Source organism: Ovis aries, chromosome X (genome assembly GCF_016772045.2).
Source record: "Ovis aries strain OAR_USU_Benz2616 breed Rambouillet chromosome X, ARS-UI_Ramb_v3.0, whole genome shotgun sequence".
Lineage (NCBI taxonomy): Eukaryota > Metazoa > Chordata > Mammalia > Artiodactyla > Bovidae > Ovis > Ovis aries.
The window spans coordinates 63,414,760-63,441,795 of record NC_056080.1 but is presented as its reverse complement, the minus strand read 5'-3'; the positions used below and the strand labels follow the sequence as shown (position 1 = coordinate 63,441,795).

Here is a 27,036-nt window from a genome sequence, read left to right as displayed (position 1 = left end):
TTGTTTTAATTGTAACTTTTAACCAAAATAATTTTTATTTCAAAGAGAAAACTTAGAGAGGTGTAATTGAGACCCATCTCTCACTCACTAGTAGTGTAGCAGACTAGCAGATTTCATGAATACACAGCACAACTTTCCATGACTTACCTTCATCCCTTTTAAAGAGGAAAAATGAACACATTCTTTAACATAACCCAAAGATACTACCTCTCTATAGCATATAAAAATAAGAAGCAATAGTATGTAAACTTAAAACTATGCTTAGTAATGAAAGTATTTGGTTTTACTTAAAAGTTATCTTGGTATCTATTATCCATTTATTAACTCAATGTAATATCAGTCTAACATTTTAAGTGAACTAAATATCTTAAAGTTTATAGTATTTTTCTTCTTGATTTTCTAGCTGTTCTAAATATAATTAATTTTGGGCTTCCCTGGTGGCTCAGTTGATAAAGAATCTACCTGCAATGTAGGAGACGTAGGCTCAATCCCTAGGTTGGTAAGATCCCCTGGCGCAGGGCATGGCAACCCACCCCAGTATTCTTGCCTGGAGAATTCCATGGACAGAGGAGCCTGGCATGCTATAGTCCATGGGGTTGCAAAGAGTCAGACACAACTGAACAACTAACACAACAACAACAAAATTAATTTTAATGAAGTTCAGGAATATCCAACTATATCAATAATTGCGTTATATATAAATGATATAAATCAGAGGTCAAGGCACTTTTCTTAAAGGGCCAATAATATTAATAAATATTTCAGGCTAGCAGGCCATAGGGTCTCAGACACAGTTACTCAACTCTGCCATTACAGGAAGGAAAATAGACATAGATAATATTTAAACAAATGGACATGACTCTATTCCCATAAAACTTTATTGCCAAACAAATGGCCAGTCCACAGATTGTAGTTTGATCACACCAATTAAAAGATCAAGAAAAGAAAAAAAGAATGTAAGATTGGCTAAAAAATCAACATCCAACTGCATGTCTATAAGAAACTCACTTAAATATGAATATATAGATAAGTTAAAATAAAAGGAACTGAAAATGATATACTATGCAAACATTAATCAAAAGAAAACTGGAAAAAAAATGAAAACTGGAATGCCTATATTAATATCATATAAGACACTATTTTTTAATATTTATTTGTTTGACTGCCTTTGGTATTAGTTGCAGAACACAGGATCTTCATTATGGCATGCAGAATCTTCCATTGTGATACACAGGCTCTTCCTTATGGCATCCAGGCATCTCTAGCCGCACACTGGCTCAGTAGTTGTGGCACATGGACTTAGTTGCCCTACTACATGTGGGATCTTAGTTCCCTGACCAGGGATTGAATCTGCATCCCCTGCACTGGAAGGCAGATTCTTAACCACTGGACCATCAGGGAGATCCCCAGAAAAGATACTTTAAAACAAGGAATATTACTAGGGATAAGGAGGGATATAATGAAAAAGTGATCAATTAAGCATGATAACATAACTATCCTAAATGTGTAATTTACCTAATGACAGAACTCCAAAATACTTTTTGCTTCATAAGCAAAAGCTGATAGAACTGAAAGGAAGACTAGATAAATCCACCCTGTGGTTGGAGACTCCAATATACTCAGTAGATTAAGTCAATAGATACTCAACAAGGGTGTAGAAGACATAAGTAACACTATCAGTCAACTTGATCTAATTGACATAGAATGCTCTACACCAGAATACACATTTATTTTCAGATGCATGTGGATCATTGAACATAGACCACATTCTAAACCATAAAACAAACCAGAAAAGGGTTAAAAATATTAAAATATAAAAAGTATTTTCTCTTACCATAATGGAATTAAATGATAAATCTAAAATATAAAATATATGTATGGTTTATATTTTCATTTCCAAAAATATATTTGGAAATGAAACAACATACTTCTGTGCAAATACTGTACAAACATTAATCAAAAGAAAACTGGAATGCCTATATTAATATAAGACACTTTATTTTTTAATATTTATTTATTTGACTGCCTCCAATATTAGTTGCAGAACACAGGATATTCATTATGGCATGCAGGATCTTTCATTGTGATACGCAGGCTCTTTATTATGGTATTATGATATAAAGGGAACATGTATCAACATAATTAAGGCCATTTATGATAAATTCACTCATACTCAACAAAGAAATAATGAAAGTCTTTTTTGTAAGACCAGGTACAAGACAAGGATGCCCTTTCTCACTACTTCTGTTTAATGTAGCATTGGAAGTTTTAGCCACTGCAGTCAGACAAGAAAAAGAAAAAAAAAGCATCCAGATTGGAAGAGAAGAAGTAAAACTCACTATTTCCAGATGACATTATTCTGTATAGAAGAAACCCTAAATTCTTCACCAAAAAACTATTAGGACTGATAAATGACTTTAGTAAAGTTGCAGGATATAAAACTAATATATGGAAATCTGTTACTTTTCTATACACTAATAATGAGCTATCAGAAAGATAAAGCAAGAAAACAATCCTGAATAAAATCGCATGAAAAGAATAAAATACCTAGGTTACTCTTCCTGGAAAATCCCATGGATGGAGGAGCCTGGTAGGCTGCAGTCCACGCGGTCGCTGAGAGTTGGACACAACTCAGTTACTTCACTTTCACTTTTCACTTTGATGCATTGGAGAAGGAAATGGCAACCCACTCCAGTGTTCTTGCTTGGAGAATCCCAGGGATGGCGGAGCCTGGTGGGCTGCCGTCTGTGGGGTCGCACAGAGTCAGACATGACTGAAGCAACTTAGCAGTAGCTTAGTAGCAGCAGGTTACTCTGAAAACTATAAAACATTGATGAAGCAATTTTAAAATTATACAAAGAAATGGAAAGATTTTTTTCCTGTTCTTGGATTGGGATAATTAATATTGTTCAAATGTCCATACACTCAAAGTGATCTACAGATTTGAGGCAATTCTTATCAAAATACTCATGACATTTTTTACAGAACTTGAATAAATAATCCTAATATTTATATGGAACCACAAGAGACCCTGAACTGCCAAAGCAATCTTGAGGAAAAAAGGACAAAACTGGGGGTATCATGCTCCCTGACTTCAGACTATGCTCAAAGCTACAATAATCTAAACAATATGGCACTGCCAAAATAACAGACACACAGATCAATGGAACAGAATAGAGAACCCAGAAATTAACCCATACACCTCTGGTCAATTAATCTATGACAGAGGAGTTAAGAACATACAATGGAGAAAAGATAGTCTCTTCAATAAGTGATGCTGGGAAAACTGTACAGCCACATGTAAAACAATGAGATTAGAACATTCTGTACACCAAATACAAAAATAAACTAAAAATGGATTAAAGACCTAAATGTAAGACCTAAAACCATAAAACTCCTAGAAGAGAACATAGGCAGAACACTCTGTGACATAAATTATAGCAATATTTTTCAAGACTGTCTCCTAAGGCAAAAGATAAAGGCAAAAACAAATGGGGTGTAATTAAACATAAAAACTTTTGCACTGCAAAGGAAACCACTGAAAAAACAAAGAGACAAGCTATGGAATGGGAGAAAATACTTGCAAAGGATATGATCAATAAGATGTTAATATCCAAAATATATACACAGCTCATACACTCGGTATATTTAAAAAAAAACAGCTCAATTAAAAATGGGCAGAAGTCCTAAACAGACATTTTTCCAAAGACATACAGATGTCTAACAGGCACATGAAAAGATGCTTAATATCACTAATCATTGGAGAAATGCAAATCAAGACCACAGTGAGATATACCATCTGATACCTGTCAGAATGGCTAGCCTCAAAAAGACCACAAATAACAAACATTGGTGAAGATTTGGAGAAAAGGGAACCCTTGTACACTGTTGGTGGGAATGTAAATTGAAGTTCCTCAAAAAACTAAAAATAGAACTACCATATGATCATGTAATTCCTTCCTTTGTATGTGTCTGAAAAAAAAAAATTCAAAATGATACATGTACCCCAATGTTCATAGCAGGATTATTTATAATAACCAAGATAGGGAAGCAACCTGTCAACAGATGAATGGATAAAGAAGATGTGGTGTGCATAAATGTGTGTGTGTGTGTGTGTGTGTGTGTACACACAATGGAATGTTGCTGTTGTTTAGTTACTAAGTGATGTCTGATTCTTTTGTGATCCCATGGACTATAGCCTGCCAGGCTTCTCTGTCCATGGGATTTCCCAGACAAGAATACTGGAGTGGGTTGCCATTTCCCTCTTCAGGGGATCTTCCCAAACCAGGGATCAAACCTACATCTCCTGCACTGGCAGTTGGATTCTTCACCACTGAGCCCACAATGGAATATTATTCAGCCATTAAAAAGAATGAAATCTGCATTTGTAACGTGGATGGACCTAGAGAATATTATACTAGTGAAATAAGTCAGGAAGAAGACAAACACTCTTATGTTATCCCTTATATGTGGAATCTAAAAAAAGTAAACAAACCAATGTGCATAACAACAGAAACGGATTCACAGATACAGAGAACAAACTAATGGTTACCCATGGGGAAAGTGAAGGGTGAGGGGGCAATACAGGAGTATGGGATTAACATCTACAAACTATTATATATAAAACAGACAAGCAGCAAGGATATGTTGTATAACACAGTGAAATATAGCCATCGTTTTGTAATAACTTAAAATTGAATGTAGCCTGTAAAAATATTGAATCACTATGCTGTACACCTAAAACTGACAATATTGTAAATCAACTATGCTTCAATTTTATCTTTTTTATTAAACTCTTTATTTTGTATTGGAAAATAGCCAATTAACAGTGTTGTGATAGTTTCAGGTGGGTAGCAAAGGGACTCAGCCATGCATATATATATTTCCATTCTCCCCCAAACTCTCTTCTATCCAGGCTTCTATGTAACATTGAGCAGAGTTCCCTGTGCTATAGAGTAGGTCCTTGTTGGTTATCCATTTTATTTTTTCAGTTTTTTCTTTTCAAAAAAAGTATTTAATTTTAATTGGAGGATAATTGCTTTACAGTATTGTATTGCTTTCTGCCATACATCAATATGAATCAGCCATAGGTATCCATATGTCCCCTCCCACTTAAGTCTCCATCCCACCCCTCTAGGTTATTACAGAGCACCTGATTTGAGCTCCCTGCATCTTACAGTAAATTTCCAGTGGCTATCTAATTTTACATATGATAATACATATTTTCAATGCTACTCTCTCAATTCATTCCATTTCCCCACCCCTCCCCCATATCCACAAATCTGTTCTGTCTGTCTGTGTCTGTGTCTTCATTGCTGCCTTGCAGATTGGTTCATCAGTACCATCTTTCTAGATTCCATGTGTATACATTACTATATGATATTTGTCTTTCTTACTTCACTCATATAATATATAACAGTGTGTACCTGGCCATTACAAACCCCCTATCCTTTCCCTCCATCCTTCCCCCTGGCAATCATAAGTTTATTCTCTAAGTCTGTGATTCTGTTTCTTATACTTCAGGGGTTTTTTTTTAATGTACTTTTAAATAATCAAATGGATCAAAGAGAAAGGGGAAGTTAGAAATAGTTAGGAAGTTAGAAATAGTTTGAAAGGAAGTAAATGAAAGCACAGCATATAAAAATTTGGAGGTACAGCTAAAGTAGTGTTTAGATAAGAGTTTGTAGAATTAAATGCCTCAATTAGAAAAAGATCTTAATCTAAGCCTTCACCTTAAAAAACCAGGAAAAATGATCAAATTGAACCATATTAAGCAGAATGAAAGGAATAATATAAGCAGACGCCAATAAGATTTAAAACAGGAAACAATTGATAAAATTGATGAAAACGCTGTTTTGTTGTTGCGGTTTGTCAGTGCAATGAGAAACCTCTAGCCAGGCAGATCAAGACACAAATTAACAATGCCAAGAATGATAGTGTAGACATCACTGCAGATCCTACAGACATTACAAAAAGATAACAAGGGGATATTCTGAACCAATTTATGCCCATTAATTTGAAGGGTTAGATGAGACTGACAAATTCCTTTGAAAGTCAAACTACCAAAACTCCCACAAGAAGAAACAGATAACTTGAATTGTCCTATACCCATTGAATTCATAGTTTAACAGATTTTAACCAAGTGAGATTTGTCCTGGTTTCAACATTATAAACTCAGTTAATTCACCATATCAAGAGATTAAGTGACAAGATTCAATATCCATTTACTATAGAAACTCTCAACTAAACAGGAATAGTAGGGAAGTTCCTTAACCTGATAAAAGCGATCCATAAAAAATAAAACCAAAACCAAAAAAATAAATAAATAAAAAATAAAACCTACAGCTAATATCATTTTAATGATGAAAGATTGAATACTTTCCCTTTAAGGATGTAAACAAATCAAGAATATCTAGTCTCACTACTCCTGGTCATCATCATCCTGGTGGTTCTAACCAATGCAGTAAGGCAAGCAAAAGAGTGGGAAAAGATGCATAGAGTGAAAAAGATCAAATAAAACTATCTGTATTTGCAGAGGACACATAATTCTCTATATAGAAAATCCAAAGACTCTACCAAAAGAGTTACAGGAACTAGTAAATGAATTAAGCAAGTCACAGGATACAGGTCAATATTCAAAAGATGGTTATAGTTCTACATGCTGTCACTGATGTTCAATAATAAAAATAACAATCAGTAGTGATAGAAGTCAAAATAGTTGTTAACTCTGCAAAGGTGTTGTTAACTCTGCAAAGGTGGTATTAACTGGAAAGGAGCACGAGTGTTGGAAGTGTTCTTTATCATGATTTGGGTAGTGGTTATATGGGTTTTAACAGACATAAAAATTCACTATTTTAAGATTTAAAATTCACACGTTTAAGATTAATACACTTGTTTATTGTATATATGCTATACCTCAAAACTTTTGAAAATGTTCAGTCTAATAAGGGTGATTGGAAACCAACTCACATAGTATGATATATGCCACCTGATATAGATTGTGCCCATGGTGATAACCAAAAAATAAATATTACTAAGTGAAACAGTTTGGAAACTTTCCCTTACTTAGTTTAAAATAAAACTACAGTTGTTTTATATTGCACTGGATCTTCTGGTTAACTCAGTCATTATAGTACGGCAGACAAACATTATATTTGAATTAGATAGCAGCAGGAGTTTTCCAGGCTATTTAGAAGTATCATGGCAATAATTTCAGGAAATGTAGACAACTTCAGTGAATGCATTTCAGGGTGTGAAAGTATTGGTACATTTATAGATTTAAAAATGTAAAAGATGTATCTAAAGGAGCTGAGATAACCTCAAATTGTAAGTAGAATTAATTTTCCTCAATAGGAAAATCTCCCCCAGAAGAGAGATTAGAATAGAGAATAATGAAATGTAATCACAGAGAATGCTGCATTTTTGCCTCTTTCTTAGGGGACTTCTCAAGAGATCCATGCGAGACATTGCTTCTGCTGTATGAATTTGAAGTGAGAGCCAAACTGAGTGACCCATTACTGGACCACTTCCTAGAACCAGTGTGGGAACTACCTCACTTAGAAAGTAAAGCATTTGAAACAATTGCAGGTAAGAGCTAAATTTTCTTTTTGGAAGGCTGGTACCCATTTAAATCATACTACATTTTTCTTTCTTCTCTCTATTCTCTCTTTCATCCAGGTGGGAAGCATTGTATCCCCATAGAACTTTGTTTTCCTTCTCTAATAGCATTCTTGAACTATTCTGTATTACAATCATTTGTGTTTATCTTATTCTTTATATGAAATTATAGGCTCCTTAGAATCATGAGTAATAATTACTTAACATTTGTTGTACTTATAAACCCTAGCAATGTGCATTGCTCATAATAGGTACTTATATTTATTTTGTGTAGAATCAAATAATGTAACTACACAATAGGGATAGTAGCTCAAAGAAAGTTTGCTCAGCTAGCTAGAAATAGATAATCAGCTGCTTCACTAATCAGAGGTGATACAATCTTAGTTATTTATTAAAGTATACAGAGAAATATTGGTGATACTTTTAACATAATTGCCAACCTCAAATTTTTCATTGGGCTATAAGTGGTATTTGGGGACTCAGCCTCTGTGGGGATATACTGCAAGACATGGCCTAATTATCTTCCCTTTATATCTTTCACCCTCCTCAGGAACCTGTATATGGCAATAAAGGTATTAGATAGCCCCAAATGTACAAGAGTCACATTTAGCTTTCCTTGTCTTGCCAAGACAGAATTTCTAGGAGCATGGTGCTGGTGGTGTATACCTTATAGCCATGTGATGGTGACCACTGCTCCTTGTATAATGGAACTCCAATTCTAGAGGCCTGTTGAATGCATCTAGAAGTTTTGAGAGTTTTATCTTTGATATGTACTCTTATGCCAAGGGTTTCCCGTTTTTAATATTAGATAGAAACAGTATATTGTAGTAAAAATCTGGGATTTTTTTTCATTAATTCTGAGCTCAGATCAAGTGTAGAAATTTTCATAGTTATAAAGGTCTATAGTAAAACCTTTTCATCATTGCTCAGAACTGATAAGCATTTCATATATACATACCCTCAGTCCACTCTCATTCACCCACCAGTAAGTTCTCAGTTATCCACTGTCACCTTTACACATGCACACCTTATTGTTTTAAAAACATTATTCTTTTGCTTTTTGGAACTATAAAGATCATGCATCTGGTAAACTAAGAGGTTTTCTGATGTTCAGATTTGACTACGTTCATTATTGATCCACTTCAGTAAAAACAGATCATGGAGAATATAAATGTGTTTTTGATTAGTACCTTTTTACTGATCTGCTTTCATGTGCCCCTCCTTCATTTTGGTTCATAAGATTATTACTTCACCTATATGACTATGTGCTGAGTCACAGAAACAGTAGGTTCTCTGTTGATGTTTACTGGGGAGAGGGGGAAATATGTATATATATATAACCTAGTGATCCTACCATGTTACTCTGCCCAGAAAGTAGAAACTCTCTGAAAGCCACCACAGAATTCATTTTTGGAGTTTTGTGTTTGTTTTTGTATCTGTTTCCAGTCAGTTTCATTAGAGAAAACAAGTTGTAACCTAGGATGAAAACTCAGTGGATGAGATTATGATGTTCACAATCTTTTTGCTTCCCTTCTTACAGCATTAGCAATGGAAATGCCTGCATGCTATCCTTCTATTGCTCTGAAGGCCTTGAAAAAGGCTTTGTTTTTCCACAAAAGGAAGGAATCAATTGATGTTTTGGGATACAGGTTGGTAAATATAATTCAACACAGAATCCTAGCTTTTGATAGCCAAAAGTGCTAAAATTAGTGTCCCATTTGTTATCAGTCATACTCAACTGGTGCAAAAGATGATTGGGGTACTCTTGTAACTCTTGGACTAAAAAGTCCTCAGCTCTCAGAACAGCTCCATATTTAGAGTTTTGCTACAGACCAAGGCAGGGTGAAGGAATCTGATTGTCCCAAAGGAGAAAAAGGAGGAGAAAATTACTACTTTTTGTGAGTCTTTATATATAATAAAATTATTGATTAAGTGTTGATACCTTTCTTTTAGTACTAAATATGCCGATTGTACGGAAAAGTACAAAGATTAATATAACAAGCACCAATGTATCCACTGCTCAAATTTAACAGATACTAACATTTTGGCACGTTTGCCTCATTATTTTTTCTAAGCACCTTTCTTTAAGGACCAATAAGTGCTGTACATAATATAAAATAATATTTATTGGAGATTTTATGTTCTCTATTCCTAGACATGGGGGGAAAATCGATATTGTGTGATTTTTCTCTGGAAAACTTCGTAACAGTCTTCCTTTTCTGAGACATGAGAGACAGTTCTCCTGGAATTATTCCCAGTTTAAATCCAATTCCCTTTCCCCATTTGAGAATGTAATGAGATGCTTTAAAGTGCATGTAGATTAAACCAGCTCATAAAATATAGTAAACAGACACAACTCCTTAGTTCAGGAAACTAAAAAAAAGTGAAAGACAGCCATAGGCATAATAAAATGAAGGATTGGTCAGCCCCTTTTATATCTTCAAAAATCTGTCGTTGAGCTTGGAGGCCAGATAAAATTGAAGGAAGAACAGACGTGTTTTGAAGCTCTTAGTCTGGGATGAGGTCCAGATTTTACTTGTCTGAGCCATGAAGTCAATGATTTCTTTCCTTATGGGATGAGTTTTCTCTTTTTGATTTTCAGCAAATGTATGCACAGCTTGGTTAACCTCTTAGTGCCAGATGGGGTGCCGAATACAGAACTCTGTCCCATGGAAGAAATTTGGGGCAATTTTGAAGATGCTCTGATCTTTATTAGCCAAACTGTAAGTCAAACAATATTAAACTTTAAGCTAATTTTAAAGAACTGAGTTGTCTTGTGTATTAGAAATTACATAGAATAATGCTTTTTGATATGAGTTTTATAGTGAATAAATTCATTTTAAAATGTGGTTACATACTATAAAATTTCCCTGGGTTTGTGAAATGTAAATATTAATAGTTAAAAGTAGAAAATTTCTAATACAAGTCCAAGTGTACTATGGAATAGGTCAAAGTGTACCATCTGGCATTTTTAATTATTTTGTATTTTCAAATCTGGTAGAATTGTTATTTCCTTGTGATCATTCTAACTCTTTGGAAAAGTTTATTGTTATTCCTGCCACTTCTGAGACAGGTAATAGAGTGGAAGGAACACTGAAGACGACCTGTATTTTAGTCCCTCCTCTGCTGATTTTCTCTTCAGTGCAGGTTTAATTCAGTAATTTTCAAATTAGCTTTATTAAGATGTAGTTTACATACCATAAAATTCACTCATTGTGTATAACTCTGTGATTTTTAGCAAATTTATAGTTACACAACTGTTGCCATACTCCAGTTTTAGAGTATTTCCATTACCCACAGAAGTTTCCCATTGCCTGTTTGCAGTTAATCGCTACTTCCATTTTCAGGTCCAGGGAACCACTGATCTACTTTTTATATATTTTCTCTTTCTAGATACTTCATATAAATGAAATCATACTTGTGACCTCTTGTGTCTGGCTCCTTTCAATTTAGCTTACTGTTTTTGAGGTTCACCCATGCTGTAGCATGTATCAGTAATGTAAAAGAATGGCCTTTTTATTGCTGAGTAAATAGAATACTATTCTGTTGAATGAATCAGTATGCCACATTTTGTTCACTAGTTGGTAAATACTTTGTTTTTACTTTATGGCTATAATAAATAATGCTACTATAAACATTTGTGGATAAGTCTTTGTTTTCAAGGGTTTTCAATTCTCTAGAGTATGTGAATTAATAGGTTATATGGTAATGCTCTATATTTAACTTTTGAGGAACTGCAATCTGTTTCCCAAAGTTGTTGATCAATTTTATGTTCCTACCAGCAGTGTATGAGAGTTCCAATTTCTTCACATCCTTATCAGCTCTTTTATTGTCCATATTCTTTTATTATAGCCATCCTACTGGGTATGTAATAGTAGCACATTGTGGTTTTTATTTGAACTGCCTTGGTAGCTAACACTGTTGATCTTTTTTTCACATGCTTATTGACCATTTGTTCTTTGGAAAGATACCTATTCAATTATTTTCCCATTTTTAAAATTGGATTCTCAGTGAGTTTTAAGAGTTCTTTATGTATTCTAGATATAAATCCTTTATCAAATATACTATTTGTAAGTATTATCTCCCAGTCTCTGGCTTGTCTTTTCATTTTTTAGTGGCATTATTTAAAAAGCAAATGTTCTGAATTTTGATGAAGCCCAATTTGTCATCTTTTCTTTTATGGGTCATGTTTTTAGTCATGATAAGAAGTCTTTGCCTATTCCAAAATTACAAAGATTTTCTTCTATTTTTTTCTTGTAGCTTTTATACTCTTTATTTCGTACATGTTGGTCTATGATTCATTTTGAGTTAATTTTTGTTGATGGTGTATGAGGTAAGGGTCTATATGGTTTCTTATTTGTTTTTGCACAAGGTTATTCCTCTTCTGCTGTTTAACTTTAGTTTTCTTATGTAAAATGGAAATAATAACTTTCTCTTACTCCTACACTGAGGTTCTAAGGATCAACTGAAATAATAATATGTGTTGTGAACTTTAGCAGCTCATATACATGTAAGGTAGTATTGGTATTGTAAGGGAGCTATAAAATATTAAGAAGGTTAAATGGCCTGCTTAAAGTCACACAAAAAGTCATTATTTGAGCCCATGTTAATATACAAGGATCCTGACTTGCCCAACTGCTTCTTCATATACAAATGTCTGCAAACCATAACAGATGGTGGAATAATATAGCAGGGTGACAACCTGGTACAAACTAGCATCGTCTTACAGAAACCCAGAATTCTGGAACTGTGTAATTACGGCCAGTGTGAATTTAAGTTTAAAAAAAACTTCAGCATTGAACATTTTGGAGATACATATATCTTTTTTTCCCTCATCTTAACTTCCTTTTGGAAGAAGAAATAATTTAATTTCTAAGCCATGAGCCTCATCTGGACCTTCAGATGTGTCTGCCATAGTAACAAATACAAACTAAAATTAAATTGTACTATAAATTCAAATTGATCAGTTTCCATAGTCTCTATATAAGGCCAGAACTGCTCTGAGCATTTTGTTTTTGCTACTTTTATTCTGTCCAATGTATTACTGTTCCATCTCTCTGACTTTTGAATTGCCTGTTAGATTAATATTTTTGCACTTTTTTGACCAGTCTCCCATCCATAATTGTTAATTCTCTGAAGCATGATGGAATAGTTACCTTTTTATGCAGATATTTAATAACCCTTCATCTCCTTATATAGTATATGTTGGTTTTTACTGTTTGATTGAATGTGGTGTGCACTCCTTTTGTTTTAAAAGCTGGGGAAAAAATTTGCCCTTGTTTGACTTTTCTGAGGACCAGTCACTCATTCATTATTTATTAAGCAGATAACCTTTATCAAGTATGTCCATACAGTGGCAAAATGGCTGTTGCACAAACATAAAACCTCAGGCCCACAGTATCATGCTTTACATTTTACAATGCATTCTTACATCCATTATTTCATTTGACCACCCCACCCCCAATAATTCTATGAAGCAGGCAATACGTATTATCCTTGATTTACAAATGAGAGAATTTTTAAGATTCAAAAATGTCAAGTTACCAATTTGAAAGATTCAAAAATGTCAAGTTACCAATTTGCCTAAGTTTGTATGACTAGTGAACGAAAGAATTAGAACTGTCTGACCTCAATTTTAGAACTCTTTCTACCAGAACTCGTCTTATTTATCTGCTTTTGCTAGGAATTTCAGTTCAAGTTGGTATTTAGTATACTTTGTACCTAATCTTATATCCTAAAGATTTTCTCCTCTTTTTTAAAGTTTTATATTTTACATTTAAGTTCATAATACATTTCAAGTTAATTTTTGTATGAGTTGTGAGATTTAGGTTGAGGTTCATTTTCGCCTATGATATCCAGTTGTCCTAGCACCATTTGTTGACAAGGCTGTCTTTGCTCCATTAAATTGTTTTTGTACTTTTGACAAAAATCAGTTGGATATATTTATGTGAGTCTGTTACTGGGTTCTTCATTTTCCCTATGTGTTAATCCTTCTGTCAGTACCATACAGTCCTGATTACTATGTCTTAAAAGCAAGTAGAATGATTGCCCCAACTTTATTGTTCTATTGCATAACTGTTATAAGCTGTCTAGTTCCATTGCCTTTATATATTCATTTTAGAGTAATCTCTAAATCTGCAAAAATTCCTCCTGGGATTTTGATAGGAATTGCATTAAACTGTATTTGATTCCTAGGACTGCTATAACAAATTGCCACAAACTGGGTAACTTATAGTAGGAGAAATTTATTCTCTCAGAGTTCTGGAGGCTAGAAATCTGAAAGTCAAGGTGTCAGCAGGGTGTACTCTCTCCATAGGCTCTATGGGGAGGATCCTTCTTTGCCGCTTCCTGTCTTTGGTGGTTGCTGTCAAACCTTGGCATTCCTTGGCTTATAGATTTATCACTCCAGTCTCTGTCACCACATGGCATTCTCCCCATCTGTCTGTCTTTCTGTTTTTCTCATAAGTGCACATCCGTTACTGGATTAAGGGGTCACTCTACTTCAGTATGATCTCAACTTAATTATATCTGTAGTGACCCTATTTCCAAATATGGTCATATGATGAGGTACCAGGAAGGACATGAATTTGGAGGGGGAGCTATTTTAAATTACATGTCAGTTTTTAAAGAGTTGATGCCTTTATTATATTGAATCTTCCAACCTATGAACAGGATATGTCTCTTCATTTATTTAGATTCTTTATTTCTTTCATCAGCATTATATAATTTTCAACATACAAATCCCATATATGTGTTGTTAGATTTACATGTAAGTGTTGTGGGGGTTGTAGGTTTTTTTTGAGTGATTGTAAATGGTGTCCATGTGTTAATTTCTAGTATGAAGAAATACAATTGACTTGAAGATTCCTTAGGATTTTCTGTGTAAACAACCATCTAGTCTTCAGATAAGGATAGTTTTATTTCTTACTTTCCGATCAATATGCCTTCTCTTTCCCTTTCTTGCCTTACCGTACAGACTAGAACTTTCAGCACCATGTTAGTAAGAGTGATGAAAGTGGATATTCTTGCCTTGTTCACTATCTTAGAGAGAAAACACTCAGTGTTTCACCATTAAGTATAATGTTAGCCATAGGATTTTTGTAGAGGCTCTTGATCAAGTTAAGAAAGTTCTCCCTTGTTCCTTTTTTTCTGAGTTTCATGAATGAGTATAGAATTTTGTCACATGCTTTTCATGTACCAAATGATATGAGCATGTGATTTTTCTTCTTTAAACTGTTAATATGAGGGGTTATATTGACTGATTTCAAATATTAAACCAGCCTTGCATTGTTGGAATAAACTCCACGTGGTCATAGTGTAAATTCTTTTTATATATTGCTAAATTCTGTTTGCCAGCATATTGTTAAGGTTTTTTCCTATATTCATGAGGGATATTGTTTGGTAGTATTTTTTACCTGTACAGTCTTTGGTTTTGATATCAGAATAATACTAGATTCATAAAATTTAATATTTTTGGAAAAGATTGTGTAGAATCTATGTCAGTCTTTTCTAAATGTTTGGTAGAATTCTGCAGTTTAGCTAGAGATTCTTTCCAAGATTTTTAAAACTACAAATTCCATTTCCTTAATAATTATAAAGCTGTTCACATTATCTATTTTATATTGGGTGATGTGTGGTAATTTATATTTTCATTGAAGTGACCTGTTTCTTCTAAGTTGTCAAATTTAGGTGTATAGACTTCTTTGCATTATTATTCCTTTATTATTATTTTGATGCATGCAGTGTCTGTATTGGTATCTACTGTTTTGTTTCTGATGTTTATAATTTAAATCTTCCTTTTTTCTCTGTCATTCTTGCCTAGAGTTAGTAAATTCTATTTACCTTTTTAAAGAACTGTCTCCTCCAATGATTTTCTCTACTGACTTTGTGTTTTCAGTCTCATTAATTTATGCTCTTATCTTTATTATTTATTTCCTTTACTTGCTTTGCATTTAGTTTGCTCTTCTTTTCTAGCTTCTTGAGATGAGAACGTAAATTAATTTGTGATTTTCCTTCTTTTCTAATGTATGCATTTAGTGCTGTAAATTTCCCTCACTGTACTACTTTAGCTGTAGCCCACAAATTTTGCTATATTGTATTTTCATTTTCATTTACCTCAGTGTATTCTTTTTTTTATTTCCCTTGAGACTTCCTCTTTAATCCATAGATTACTTTGGATTTTCCTATTATCTTTCTGTTATTAAATTCTAGCTTTGTTCCACTGTGGTCAGAGAATACAACTTATATAATTTCAGTTATTTAAAATTTTTGAGATTTTTTTTATGGCCCTGGTTATGATCTAACTTACCAAATGTTCCATGGGCACTTGAAAAGAATGTGTATTCTGCTGTTGCTGGGAAGAGTATTCTATAAATGTTGATTAGATCTCTCTGGTTAATGGTGTCACCAAGTTCTTGTATATATTTCCTTATTTTCTGGCTAATTGTTCTATTATTTGTTGAGTAAACATGTTGAAATATTCGACTGTAAGTGTGAAGTTGCCTAGCTCTTCTCACGCTTACTGGTTTTTGCTTCACGTATTTTGTGACTCTGTTATTGGATGCATACACATTTATGATTGCCATGTCATCTTTGTGGATTTCACCTTTTATCATTGTATAATGTCCCTCTATATCATTAGTAATTTTCTTTGCTCTGAAATCTACAATAACTAATATTAATATTGCAACTCTATCTATCCTTTGATTAATGTTTACATAATATACCCATTTCCATCCTTTAACTTTCAACCTTCCTATTTGAAGTAAATTTTTTGTAGACAATATATAAAAAACATGTTTCTTTCATCTACTTTGCCAATCTCTCTTTTTGAATGTTCCCTTTTTTATTAAAAGTTTCAGGTATACATTATAATTCAACATTGGCATACACTACAAAGTGTCTACCCCAAAAAGCATAGTTACCATTTATCACCATACAGTTGGCTCCCTTGACTCCTTTTGCCCAGTTCCCAGTGCTCTTCCCCTCTGGTAACCACCAGTATAGTCTCTATATCTATGAATTTGTTTTGTTTTTATTTTTTAGATTCTACATATGAGTGAAATCATAGCATATTTTTTTCTTAAGACTCATTTAACATAATATTCTCAATGCATGTTATCACGAATGGAAGATGTATTGTTTTTTATGGCTGAATAGCATTACATTGTGTCTACATGTGGAATGCTACTCAGCCATAAAAAATAATAAATGCTGCAGTGAACATGGGGCACATATATTAATATCATTTTTAATTATTGTTTCATATTCTTGGGATAAATTCCCAAAGTGGAATAGTTGGATAACATGATAAACCTAAAGTTTTAAAATAATCTCCATACTGTTTTCCATAATAACTGCACATTCCAGCCAACAGTGCACAAAGATTGTTTTTTCTCTATGTGCTCTCTAACACTTGTTGTCTTTTTGATAATAGCCATTTTAATAGATATGAGGTAATATCTCATTGTGATTTTGACTTTCACTTCTCTAATAATGATGTTGAGCATCATTTCATGTACCTATTGGGCATCTGTACGTATCCTTTAGAAAAACGTCTACTCAGGTCCTCTGCCCATTTTTGTGTTTTGTTTTGTTTCCTCTGCTCATTTTTAAATCAACTTTGTTTTTTTTTTTTTTTTGAGTTGTATGAGTTGTTTATATATTTTGGATATTAACCCTTTATCAGGTATATGATTTATAAATATCTTCCCCAATTCAGTAGGTTGCTTTTGTGTTTTGATGATGATTTCCTTTACTGTAAAGAAGCTTTTTAGGTTGATGTAGTCCCATTTGTTTGTGTTTTGTTTTCCTTGTCTTTGGAGACTGATCCACAAAAACATCACTAAGACCGATAGTAGTGAGTTTAATGCCTATGCTTTCTTCTAAGACGTTTATGGTTTCAGGTCTTACATTCAAGCCTTTAATCCATTTTGAGTTCATTTTTGTGTATGGTGTAAGATAGTGTCTCAGTTCAGTTCAGTTCAGTTCAGTCACTCAGTCGTGTCCGACTCTTCGCAACCCCATGAATCGCAGCACGCCAGGCCTCCCTGTCCATCACCAACTCCCGGAGTTCACTCAAATTCATGTCCGTCGAGTCGGTGATGCCATCCAGCCATCTCATCCAGTCGTCCCCTTCTCCTCCTGCCCCCAATCCCTCCCAGCATCAGTGTCTTTTCCAATGAGTCAACTCTTTACATGAGGTGGCCAAAGTACTGGAGTTTCAGCTTTAGCATCAGTCCTTCCAGTGAACACCCAGGACTGGTCTCCTTTAGGATGGACTGGTTGGATGTCCTTGCAGTCCAAGGGACTCTCCAGAGTCTTCTCCAACACCACAGTTCAAAAGCATTGATTCTTCAGTGCTCAGATTTCTTCACAGTCCAACTCTCACATCCATACATGACCACTGGAAAAACCATAGCCTTAACTAGATGGACCTTTGTTGGCAAAGTAATGTCTCTGCTTTTGAATATGCTGTCTAGGTTGGTCATAACTTTTCTTCCAAGGAGTAAGTGTCTTTTAATTTCATGGCTGCAGTCACCATCTGCAGTGATTTTGGAGCCCCCAAAAATAAAGTTTGACACTGTTTCCACTGTTTCCCCATCTACTTCCCATGAACTGATGGGACCAGATGCCATGATCTTTGTTTTCTGAATGTTGAGCTTTAAGCCAACCTTTTCACTTTTCTCTTTCACTTTCATCAAGAGGCTCTTTAGCTCCTCTTCACTTTCTGCCGTAAGGGTGGTGTCATAGTTTCACTCTGTTGCATGTGCCTGTCCAGCATTCTCAATGCCACTTCTTGAAAAGACTGTCCTTTCTCCATTCTTTGCTCCTTTGTTGTAAATTAATTGTCTATGGTGGTTTGGTGGATTAGTCGCTAAGTCATGTCTGACTCTTGTGACACCATGGACTGTAACCTGCCAAGCTCCTCTGTCCATGGGATTTTCCAGGCAAGAATGCTGGAGTGGATTGCCATTTCCTTCTTCAGGGGATCTTCCCAACCCAGGAATCAAACCCGAGTCTCCTGCATTGCAGGTAGATTTGAAAAGTTGTTGAACCACCCAAAGACGCCGGGATTCTTGGCCTCCAGAGGAGATTTCAATCTGGGGCCAGAGACGAGGCTTGATCGCTCAGAGGTTTTGTGTAATAAAGTTTTATTAAAGTATAACGGAGATAGAGAAAGCTTCTGACATAGACATCAGAAGGGGGTAGAAAGAGTACCCACTTGCTTAGTGTTAGCAGTGGAGTTATATACTCTCCAATGAATCCAAAGAATGTCTCAAGGTGGTAAAGACCTCACCAGACCTACTCCCATAATTTACATTTTAAGATAACAGAATTAGCCAGAAGGTTTAATCCAGAGACTGTCCTCAGGCAGGATACATTATTGTTGTATAATCCTTGTAAAGACCAGGCCTACTCCCATAATTTACATTTTAAAATGACAAGATTCAGTTCAGTTCAGTTCAGTCGTGTCAGTCGTGTCAGACTCTTTGCACCCCCATGAATCGCAGCACGCCAGACCTCCCTGTCCATCACCAACTCCCAGAGTTCACTCAGACTCGCGTCCATCGAGCTGGTGATGCCATCCAACCATCTCATCCTCTGTCGTCCCCTTCTCCTCCTGCCCCCAATCCCTCCCAGCATCAGAGTGTTTTCCAGTGAGTCAGTTCTTCGTATGAGGTGGCCAAAGTACTAGAGTTTCAGCTTTAGCATCATTCCTTCCAAAGAAATCCCAGGGCTGATCTCCTTCAGAATGGACTGGTTGGATCTCCTTGCAGTCCAAGGGACTGTCAAGAGTCTTCTCCAACACCACAGTTCAAATGCATCAATTCTTCGGCGCTCAGCCTTCTTCACAGTCCAACTCTCACATCCATGCATGACCACAGGAAAAACCATAGCCTTGACTAGACGGACCTTAGTCAGCAAAGTAATGTCTCTGCTTTTGAATATGCTATCTAGGTTGGTCATAACTTTTCTTCCAAGGAGTAAGCGTCTTTTAATTTCATGGCTGCAGTCACCATCTACAGTGATTTTGGAGCCCCCAAAAATAAAGTCTGTCACTGTTTCCACTGTTTCCCCATCTGTTTCCCATGAAGTGATGGGACCAGATGCCATGATCTTATTTTCTGAATGTTGAACGTTAAGCCAACGTTTTCACTATCCTCTTTCACTTTCATCAAGAGGCTTTTTAGTTCCTCTTCACTTTCTGCCATAAGGGTGGTGTCATCTGCATATCTGAGGTGATTGATATTTCTCCCAGCAATCTTGATTCCAGCTTGTGCTTCTTCCAGCCCACCGTTGCTCATGATGTACTCTGCATATAAGTTAAATAAGCAGGGTGACAATATACAACCTTGACGTACTCCTTTTCCTTTTTGGAACCAGTCTGTTGTTCCATGTCCAGTTCTAACTGTTGCTTCCCCACCTGCATATAGGTTTCTCAAGAGGCAGGTCAGGTGGTCTGGTATTCCCATCTCTCTCAGAACCTTCTGCAGTTTATTGTGATCCACACAGTCAAAGGCTTTGGCATAATCAATAAAGCAGAAATAGATGTTTTTCTGGAACTCTCTTGCTTTTTCCATGATCCTGCGGATGTTGGCAATTTGATCTCTCGTTCCTCTTCCTTTTCTAAAACCAGCTTGAACATCAAGGAGTTCACGGTTCACGTATTGCTGAAGCCTGGCTTGGAGAATTTTGAGTATTACTTCGGTAGCATGTGAGATGAGTGCAACTGTGCAGTAGTTTGAGCATTCTTTGGCATTGGCTTTCTTTGGAATTGGAATGAAAAAAGACCTTTTGCAGTCCTGTGGCCACTGCTGAGTTTTCCAAATTTGCTGGCATATTGAGTGCAGCACTTTCACAGCATCATCTTTTAGGATTTGAAATAGCTCAACTAGAATTCTATCACCTCCACTAGCTTTGTTCATAGTGTTGCTTCCTAAGGCCCACTTGACTTCACATTCCAGGATGTCTGGCTCTAGATGAGTGATCACACCACCGTGATTATCCGGTTCATGAAGATCTTTTTTGTACAGTTCTGTGTATTCTTGCCACCTCTTCTTAATATCTTCTGCTTCTGTTACGTCCATACCATTTCTGTCCTTTATCGAGCCCATCTTTGCATGAAATGTTCCCTTGGTATCTCTGATTTTCTTGAAGAGATCTCTAGTCTTTCCCATTCTGTTCTTTTCCTCTATTTCTTTGCGCTGATTGCTGAAGAAGGCTTTCTTATGTCTTCTTGCTGCTATTTGGAACTCTGCATTCAGATGCTTATATCTCTCCTTTTCTCCTTTGCTCTTCTTTTCACAGCTATTTGTAAGGCCTCCCCAGACAGCCATTTTGGTTTTTTGCATTTCTTTTCCATGGGGATGGTCTTGATCCCTGTCTCCTGTACAATGTCAGGAACCTCATTCCATAGTTCATCAGGCACTCTATCAGATCTAGGCCCTTAAATCTATTTCTCACTTCCACTGTATAATCATAAGGGATTCGATTTAGGTCATACCTGAATGGTCTAGCGGTTTTCCCTACTTTCTTCAATTTAAGTCTGAATTTGGCAATCAGGAGTTCATGATCTGAGCCACTATCAGCCCCTGGTCTTGTTTTTGTTGACTGTATAGAGCTTCTCCATCTTTGGGTGCAAAGAATATAATCAGTATGATTTCGGTATTGACCATCTGGTGATGTCCATGTGTAGAGTCTTCTCAACAGGATTAACCAGGTTTAATCCAGAGACTGTCCTCAGGCAGGATACATAATCCTAAGGAATGTAGAGGAAAGAAAAGTTTGTCCTTTCTTCCTCTTTGAGAATTCCAGACCCCTGTCTCCTTGGGAACTCCTAGATTTCTTATCAACCTGCCTAGGAAATGACTCTCTCAGATTCTTTACCGACTGAACTATGAGAGAAGCCAAAAATATCTATATGGGTGAATTATTACTAGGCTGTCAAATCTGTTGCACTGATTGGTGTGTCTTTTTGTTCCAGGACCATACTATTTATTACAACTTTATTGTATACTTTGAAATCAGGAAGTGCTATACCTCCAGCTTTGTTCTTCTTTCTCAAGATTGTTTTGGCTATTCAGGATAGTTTTGTGGTTCCAAACAAATTTTAAAATTTTTTCCAGTTGTGTGAAATATGCCATTAGAATTTTGACAGGGACTGCATTGAATCTGAAGATTGCTTGGGTGCTATGGATATTTTAACAATATTAATTCTCCCAATCTATGAGCATGGATTTGCTTATCTTCAGTTTCTTTGATCAGGATCTTATATTTTTCAGGGTACAGTTCTTTCACTTCCTTGGTTAAATTTGTTTTTAGGTATCTTACTCTTTTTAATGCAATTGTATATAGGATTTTTTTCTTAATTTCTCTTTCTGATAGTTTATTATTAGTATATAGAAATACCACAGATTTCTGCATATTAATTTTTTATTCTGTAACTTTACTGAATTCATTTATTAGTTCCAACAGTTTTTTGATGCAATCTTCAGGGTTTTCTATATATATAGTATCATGTTATCTGCAAATCATGGGTTTTACTTCTTTCTTTCTGATTTGGATGAATTTTATTTCTTTTTCTTGCCTAGATGCTCTGGACATCCAAAACTATGTTGTATAAAAGAGGTGAGAGTGGACATCCTTGTCTTGTTTCTGATCTTAGAGGAAAAGCTTTTAGCTTTTTGCTATTGAATATGATGTTAACTGTAGTTTTGTCATCAGTTCAGTTCAGTTGCTCAGCCGTGTCTCTTTGCGACCTCATGGACTGCAGCATGCCAGGCCTCCCTGTCTATCACCAACTCCTGAAGTTGACTCAAACTCATGTCCATTGAGTCGGTGATACCATCCAACCATCTCATCCTCTTTCATCCCCTTCTCCTCCCACCTTCAGTCTTTCCCAAAATCAGGGTCTTTACAAATGAGTCAGCTCTTCTCATCAGGTGGCCAAAGTATTGGAGTTTCAGCTTTTAGCATCAGTCCTTCCAATGAACATCCAGGACTGATCTCCTTTAGGATGGACTGGTTGGATCTCCCTGTAGTCCAGGGGACCCCAACACCACAGTTCAAAAGCATCAATTCTTCGGTGCTCAGCTTTCTTTAAGGTACAACTCTCATATCCATACATGACTACTGGAAAAAACCATAGCCTTGGCTAGACAGACATTTGTTGACAAGGTAATGTCTCTGGTTTTTAATATGCTATCTAGGTTGGTCATAACTTTCCTTCCAAGGAGTAAGCATCTTTTAATTTCATGGCTGTAATCACCATCTTCAGTGATTTCAATGGTTCAATAAAGGACAGAAATGATATGGACCTAACAGAAGCAGAAGATATTAAGAAGAGGCAGCAAGAATACATAGAAGAACTGTACAAAAAAGATCTTCATGACCCAGATAATCATGATGTTGTGATCACTCACCTAGAGCCAGATATCCTGGAATGTGAAGTCAAGTGGGCCTTAGGAAGCATCGATACGAACAAAGCTAGTGGAGGTGACAGAATTCTAGTTGAGCTATTTCAAATCCTAAAAGATGATGCTGTGAAAGTGCTGCACTCAATATGCCAGCAAATTTGGAAAACTCAGCAGTGGCCACAGGACTGGAAAAGGTCTTTTTTCATTCCAATCCCTAAGAAAAGCAATGCCAAAGAATGCTCAAACTACCGCACAATTGCACTCATCTCACACGCTACCAAAGTAATGCTCAAAATTGTCCAAGCCAGGCTTCAGCGATACGTGAACCGTGAACTTCCAGATGTTCTAGCTGGTTTTAGAAAAGGAAGAGGAACCAGAGATCAAATTGCCAACATCCGCTGGATCATCAGAAAAGCAAGAGAGTTCCAGAAAACATCTATTTCTGCTTAATTGACTATGCCAAAGCCTTTGACTATGTGGATCACAGTAAACTGTGGAAGATTCTGAAAGAGATGGGAATACCAGACCACCTGACCTGCCTCTTGAGAAATCTGTATGCAGGTGGGGAAGCAACAGTTAGAACTGGACATGGAACAACAGACTGGTTCCAAATAGGGAAAGGAGTACGTCAAGGCTGTATATTGTCACCCTGCTTATTTAACTTATATGCAAAGTACATCATGAGCAACGGTGGGCTGGAAGAAGCACAAGCTGGAATCAAGATTGCTGGGAGAAATATCAATAACCTCAGAGATGCAGATGACACCACCCTTATGTCAGAAATTGAAGAAGAACTAAAGAGCCTCTTGATGAAAGTGAAAGAGGAGAGTGAAAAAGTTGGCTTAAAACTCAGTATTCAGAAGCCTGGATGCTCACAAGCCCAGGGGGTGGTCATGTGAGGACGCAAGGCAAAGACAGCCGTCCACAAGCTGGGGAAGACAGGAGCCTCAGAAGGAACCAGTCCTGCCCTCCAAGGGAACCTTCTGCCACCTCGATCTTGAACTTCCAGCCTTCAGAACTGTGAGAAAATGAACTTCTGCTGCTTAAGCCACCCAGTCCCAATATTTATTATGACAGCCTGAGTGGACCAGCATAGGGAACACAGTTAGAGACCCCAAGTCAGCAGGTCTGTCCTTCAAACACTTTATTTTTTGTTTTAAGCATCTGTGTGCACTTTTATGATTCCAAATAAACTGTTCTGTATTTTTTAAAAAACTCAGTATTCAGAAAACTAAGGTCATGGTTTTATCATATATGGCTTTTATTATGTGAGGCACATTTCCTTGCTACCCACTTTTTTGAGCTTTCATCATAAGTGGATGTTGAATTTGATCAAATGCTTTTTCTGTGTCTACTGAGATAATGATGTAGTTTTTAATCCTTCATTTTGTTATATAGTACATCATGTTGATTGATTTGCAGATGTTGAACCATCCTTGCATCCCTGGAATAAATCCCACTTAACCATGGGGTATGATTCTTTTAATGAATTGTTAACTTTGGTTTGCTACTGTTTTGTTGAGAATTTTTGCATCTGTGTTCATCAACAATATTGGCTTGTAATTTTCTATTCTTGTGGTGGTCTTGTTTGGTTTCGGTATCAGGGTAATGCTGGCCTCATAAAATGTATTAGAAAATGTTCCCTCTTCTTTAATTTTTCGGAAGAGTTTGAGAAGGATAAGTAATAAATCTTTAATTTGTGGTAGCATTTACCAGGGAAGCCATTCCATCCTGAACTTTTGTTTGTTGAGAGGTGTTTTCTTACTGACCTAATCTCCTTTACTAGTAATTGGTCTATTCAGTTTTTCTATTTCTTCATGATTCAGTCTTGGTTGGTTGTATGCTTCTAGGAATTGGCCCATTACTTCTAGGTTGTCCAATTTGTTGACTTATAATTGTTCATATTATTCTCTTATGATCCTTTGTGTTTAAGTAGTATCAATTATAACTTTTACTCTTTCATTTCTGATTTTATCTATTTGAGTCCTCTTTTTTTTCTTGGTTACTGTAAACTAAAGTCTTGTCAATTTTGTTTGTCTTCTCAAAGAACCAGCTCTTGGCTGTGTTGATCTTTTCTATTATCTTTTTAGTCTTTACTTCATTTATTTCTGCTCTGATCTTTATTATTTCCTTCCTTCCACTAATTTTGGGTTTCATTTGTTCTTCTCTGGTTTCTTTACATGTAAATTTAGTTTGTTTATTTGAGATTTTTCTTGTTTCTTGAGGTAGACCTGTATCACTATGAACCTCTCTCTTGGAACAACTTTTGCTCTATCCCATAGATTTTGGTATGTAATATTTATAGGGGTTTTTTGGTATATTTTGACTTCTCTTTTGATTTCTTCAAAGGCCAGTTGGTTTTTCAGTAGCATGTTGTTTTATACCCACATCTTTGTGGTTTTTCTGGTTTTCTTCTTGTAATTGATCTTGAGTTTTTTATGGTCTTATGGTCATAATGGAGAAGGAAATGGCAACCCATTCCAGTATTCTTGCCTAGAGAATTCCATGGACAGAAGAGCCTAGTGGGCTGCTGTCCATGGGGTCGCACAGAGTCAGACACAACTGAAGCGACTTAGCGTGTATGCATGCATTGGAGAAGGAAATGGCAACCCACTCCAGTATTCTTGCCTGGAAAATCCCAGGGACAGAGGAGCCTGGTGGGCTGCCATCTATGCGGTTGCACAGAGTCAGACATGACTGAAGTGACTTAACAACATCAGCGGCAGCAGCATGGTCAGAATAGACACGATATGATTACAGTCTTAAATTTATTGAGACTTGTTTTATGGCCTAATATGTGATCTATCCTGGAGAATGTTGCATGTGCACTTGAGAAGACTATTCTGCTGCTTTTGGATGGAGTGTTACATGTCTGTTAAATCCATTGGACTAATGTGTCATTTAAGACCAATATTTTCTCATTGATTTTCTGTCTGGATGATCCATCTCTTGCTGTAAGTGAGGTGTCAAAATCCCCTACTATTATTGGATTGTTTTCAGTTTCTTCCTTTAGGTTCATTAATATTTGATTTACATATTTTAGGTGTGCATATACTTATAACGTGCTTTATATCTTTCTGAACTGACCTCTTTATCATTATGTAGTGCCCGTCTTTTTCTTTTATTATAGTTTCTATTTTGAAGTTTGTTTTGTCTGATTTGAGTATAGCTACACTACCTTTCTTTGGTTTCTTTTGCATGGAATATCTTTTTCCATCCCTTCACACTGCCTGTGTATGTCCTTAGTTCTAAAGTGAATCACTTGTAGATAGCATGTAGATAGTTTCTGTTTTTCAATCTATTCAGCCACTCTGTGTCTTTTGATTGTGAGTGTTTCACACTTACCTTTAAAGTAATTATTGATAGGTATGTACTTACTGCTGTTTTGTTAATTATTTCCTATTTCTTTTTGTAGTTTCTCTCTGTCCCTTTCTTCTTTCTCTCTTCCTTTGTGCTTTAGTGGCTTTCTTTAATGTTTCTTTTGAGTGTTTCCTATAATTTTTTTCTTTGTGGTTACCATGAGGTTCACATATAACAGTCTGTGTATATACCAGTTTCTTATAAGTTGATAGTAAATTAACATTAAACTCATCCCAAAGCTTACATTTTTGCTCCATCCTTTACAAGTTTTATATTTTTGATGGCACCAGTTATATATTTTCACTTTATGCATCCCTTAACTAAATATTGTGATTATAGTTAATTTTACTGCTTTTGTCTTTTAACCTTCATATGTGATTGATCTACTACTTTTACTATATACATTTACCTTTTTCCAGTGAGAGTATTACTTTTATATGTTTCCTTATTATCAATTACTGCCTTTTTTTAGCTTAGAGAAATTCCTTTAACATTTCTTGTGAGGCATGCTTAGTGATGAATTCCTAAAAGAGTTGAAGCTTTTGCTTATCTGGAAATCTCTTAATTACTCCCTCAATTCTGAGTGATAACCTTGCTGGGTAGAAAATTCATGGTTGAAAATTTTTTACATTTCAGCACT

At 35.8% G+C, this 27,036-nt stretch overlaps 1 protein-coding gene and 2 non-coding genes across 3 annotated transcripts in view; 1 reads left to right on the top strand and 2 right to left on the bottom strand.

Annotated features, from left to right (window-relative positions):
- The window catches only part of TEX11 (testis expressed 11), a 242,760-nt gene that overhangs the window by 199,880 nt on the left and 15,844 nt on the right, over nt 1-27,036 (top strand). Inside the window, exons 26-28 of the mRNA XM_015104932.4 lie at nt 7,438-7,587; nt 9,158-9,266; nt 10,220-10,340. Of these exons, the coding sequence (XP_014960418.1) occupies nt 7,438-7,587; nt 9,158-9,266; nt 10,220-10,340 (380 nt within the window). The remainder of the gene's footprint in view (nt 1-7,437; nt 7,588-9,157; nt 9,267-10,219; nt 10,341-27,036) is intronic.
- Nucleotides 8,476-8,545, bottom strand: LOC114111827 (small nucleolar RNA U2-30). Its single transcript, XR_003587566.1, has one exon. It is a non-coding gene; the product is annotated as a small nucleolar RNA U2-30 (small nucleolar RNA).
- On the bottom strand, nt 8,676-8,755 carry LOC114111828 (small nucleolar RNA U2-19). The gene has a single exon (XR_003587567.1). It is a non-coding gene; the product is annotated as a small nucleolar RNA U2-19 (small nucleolar RNA).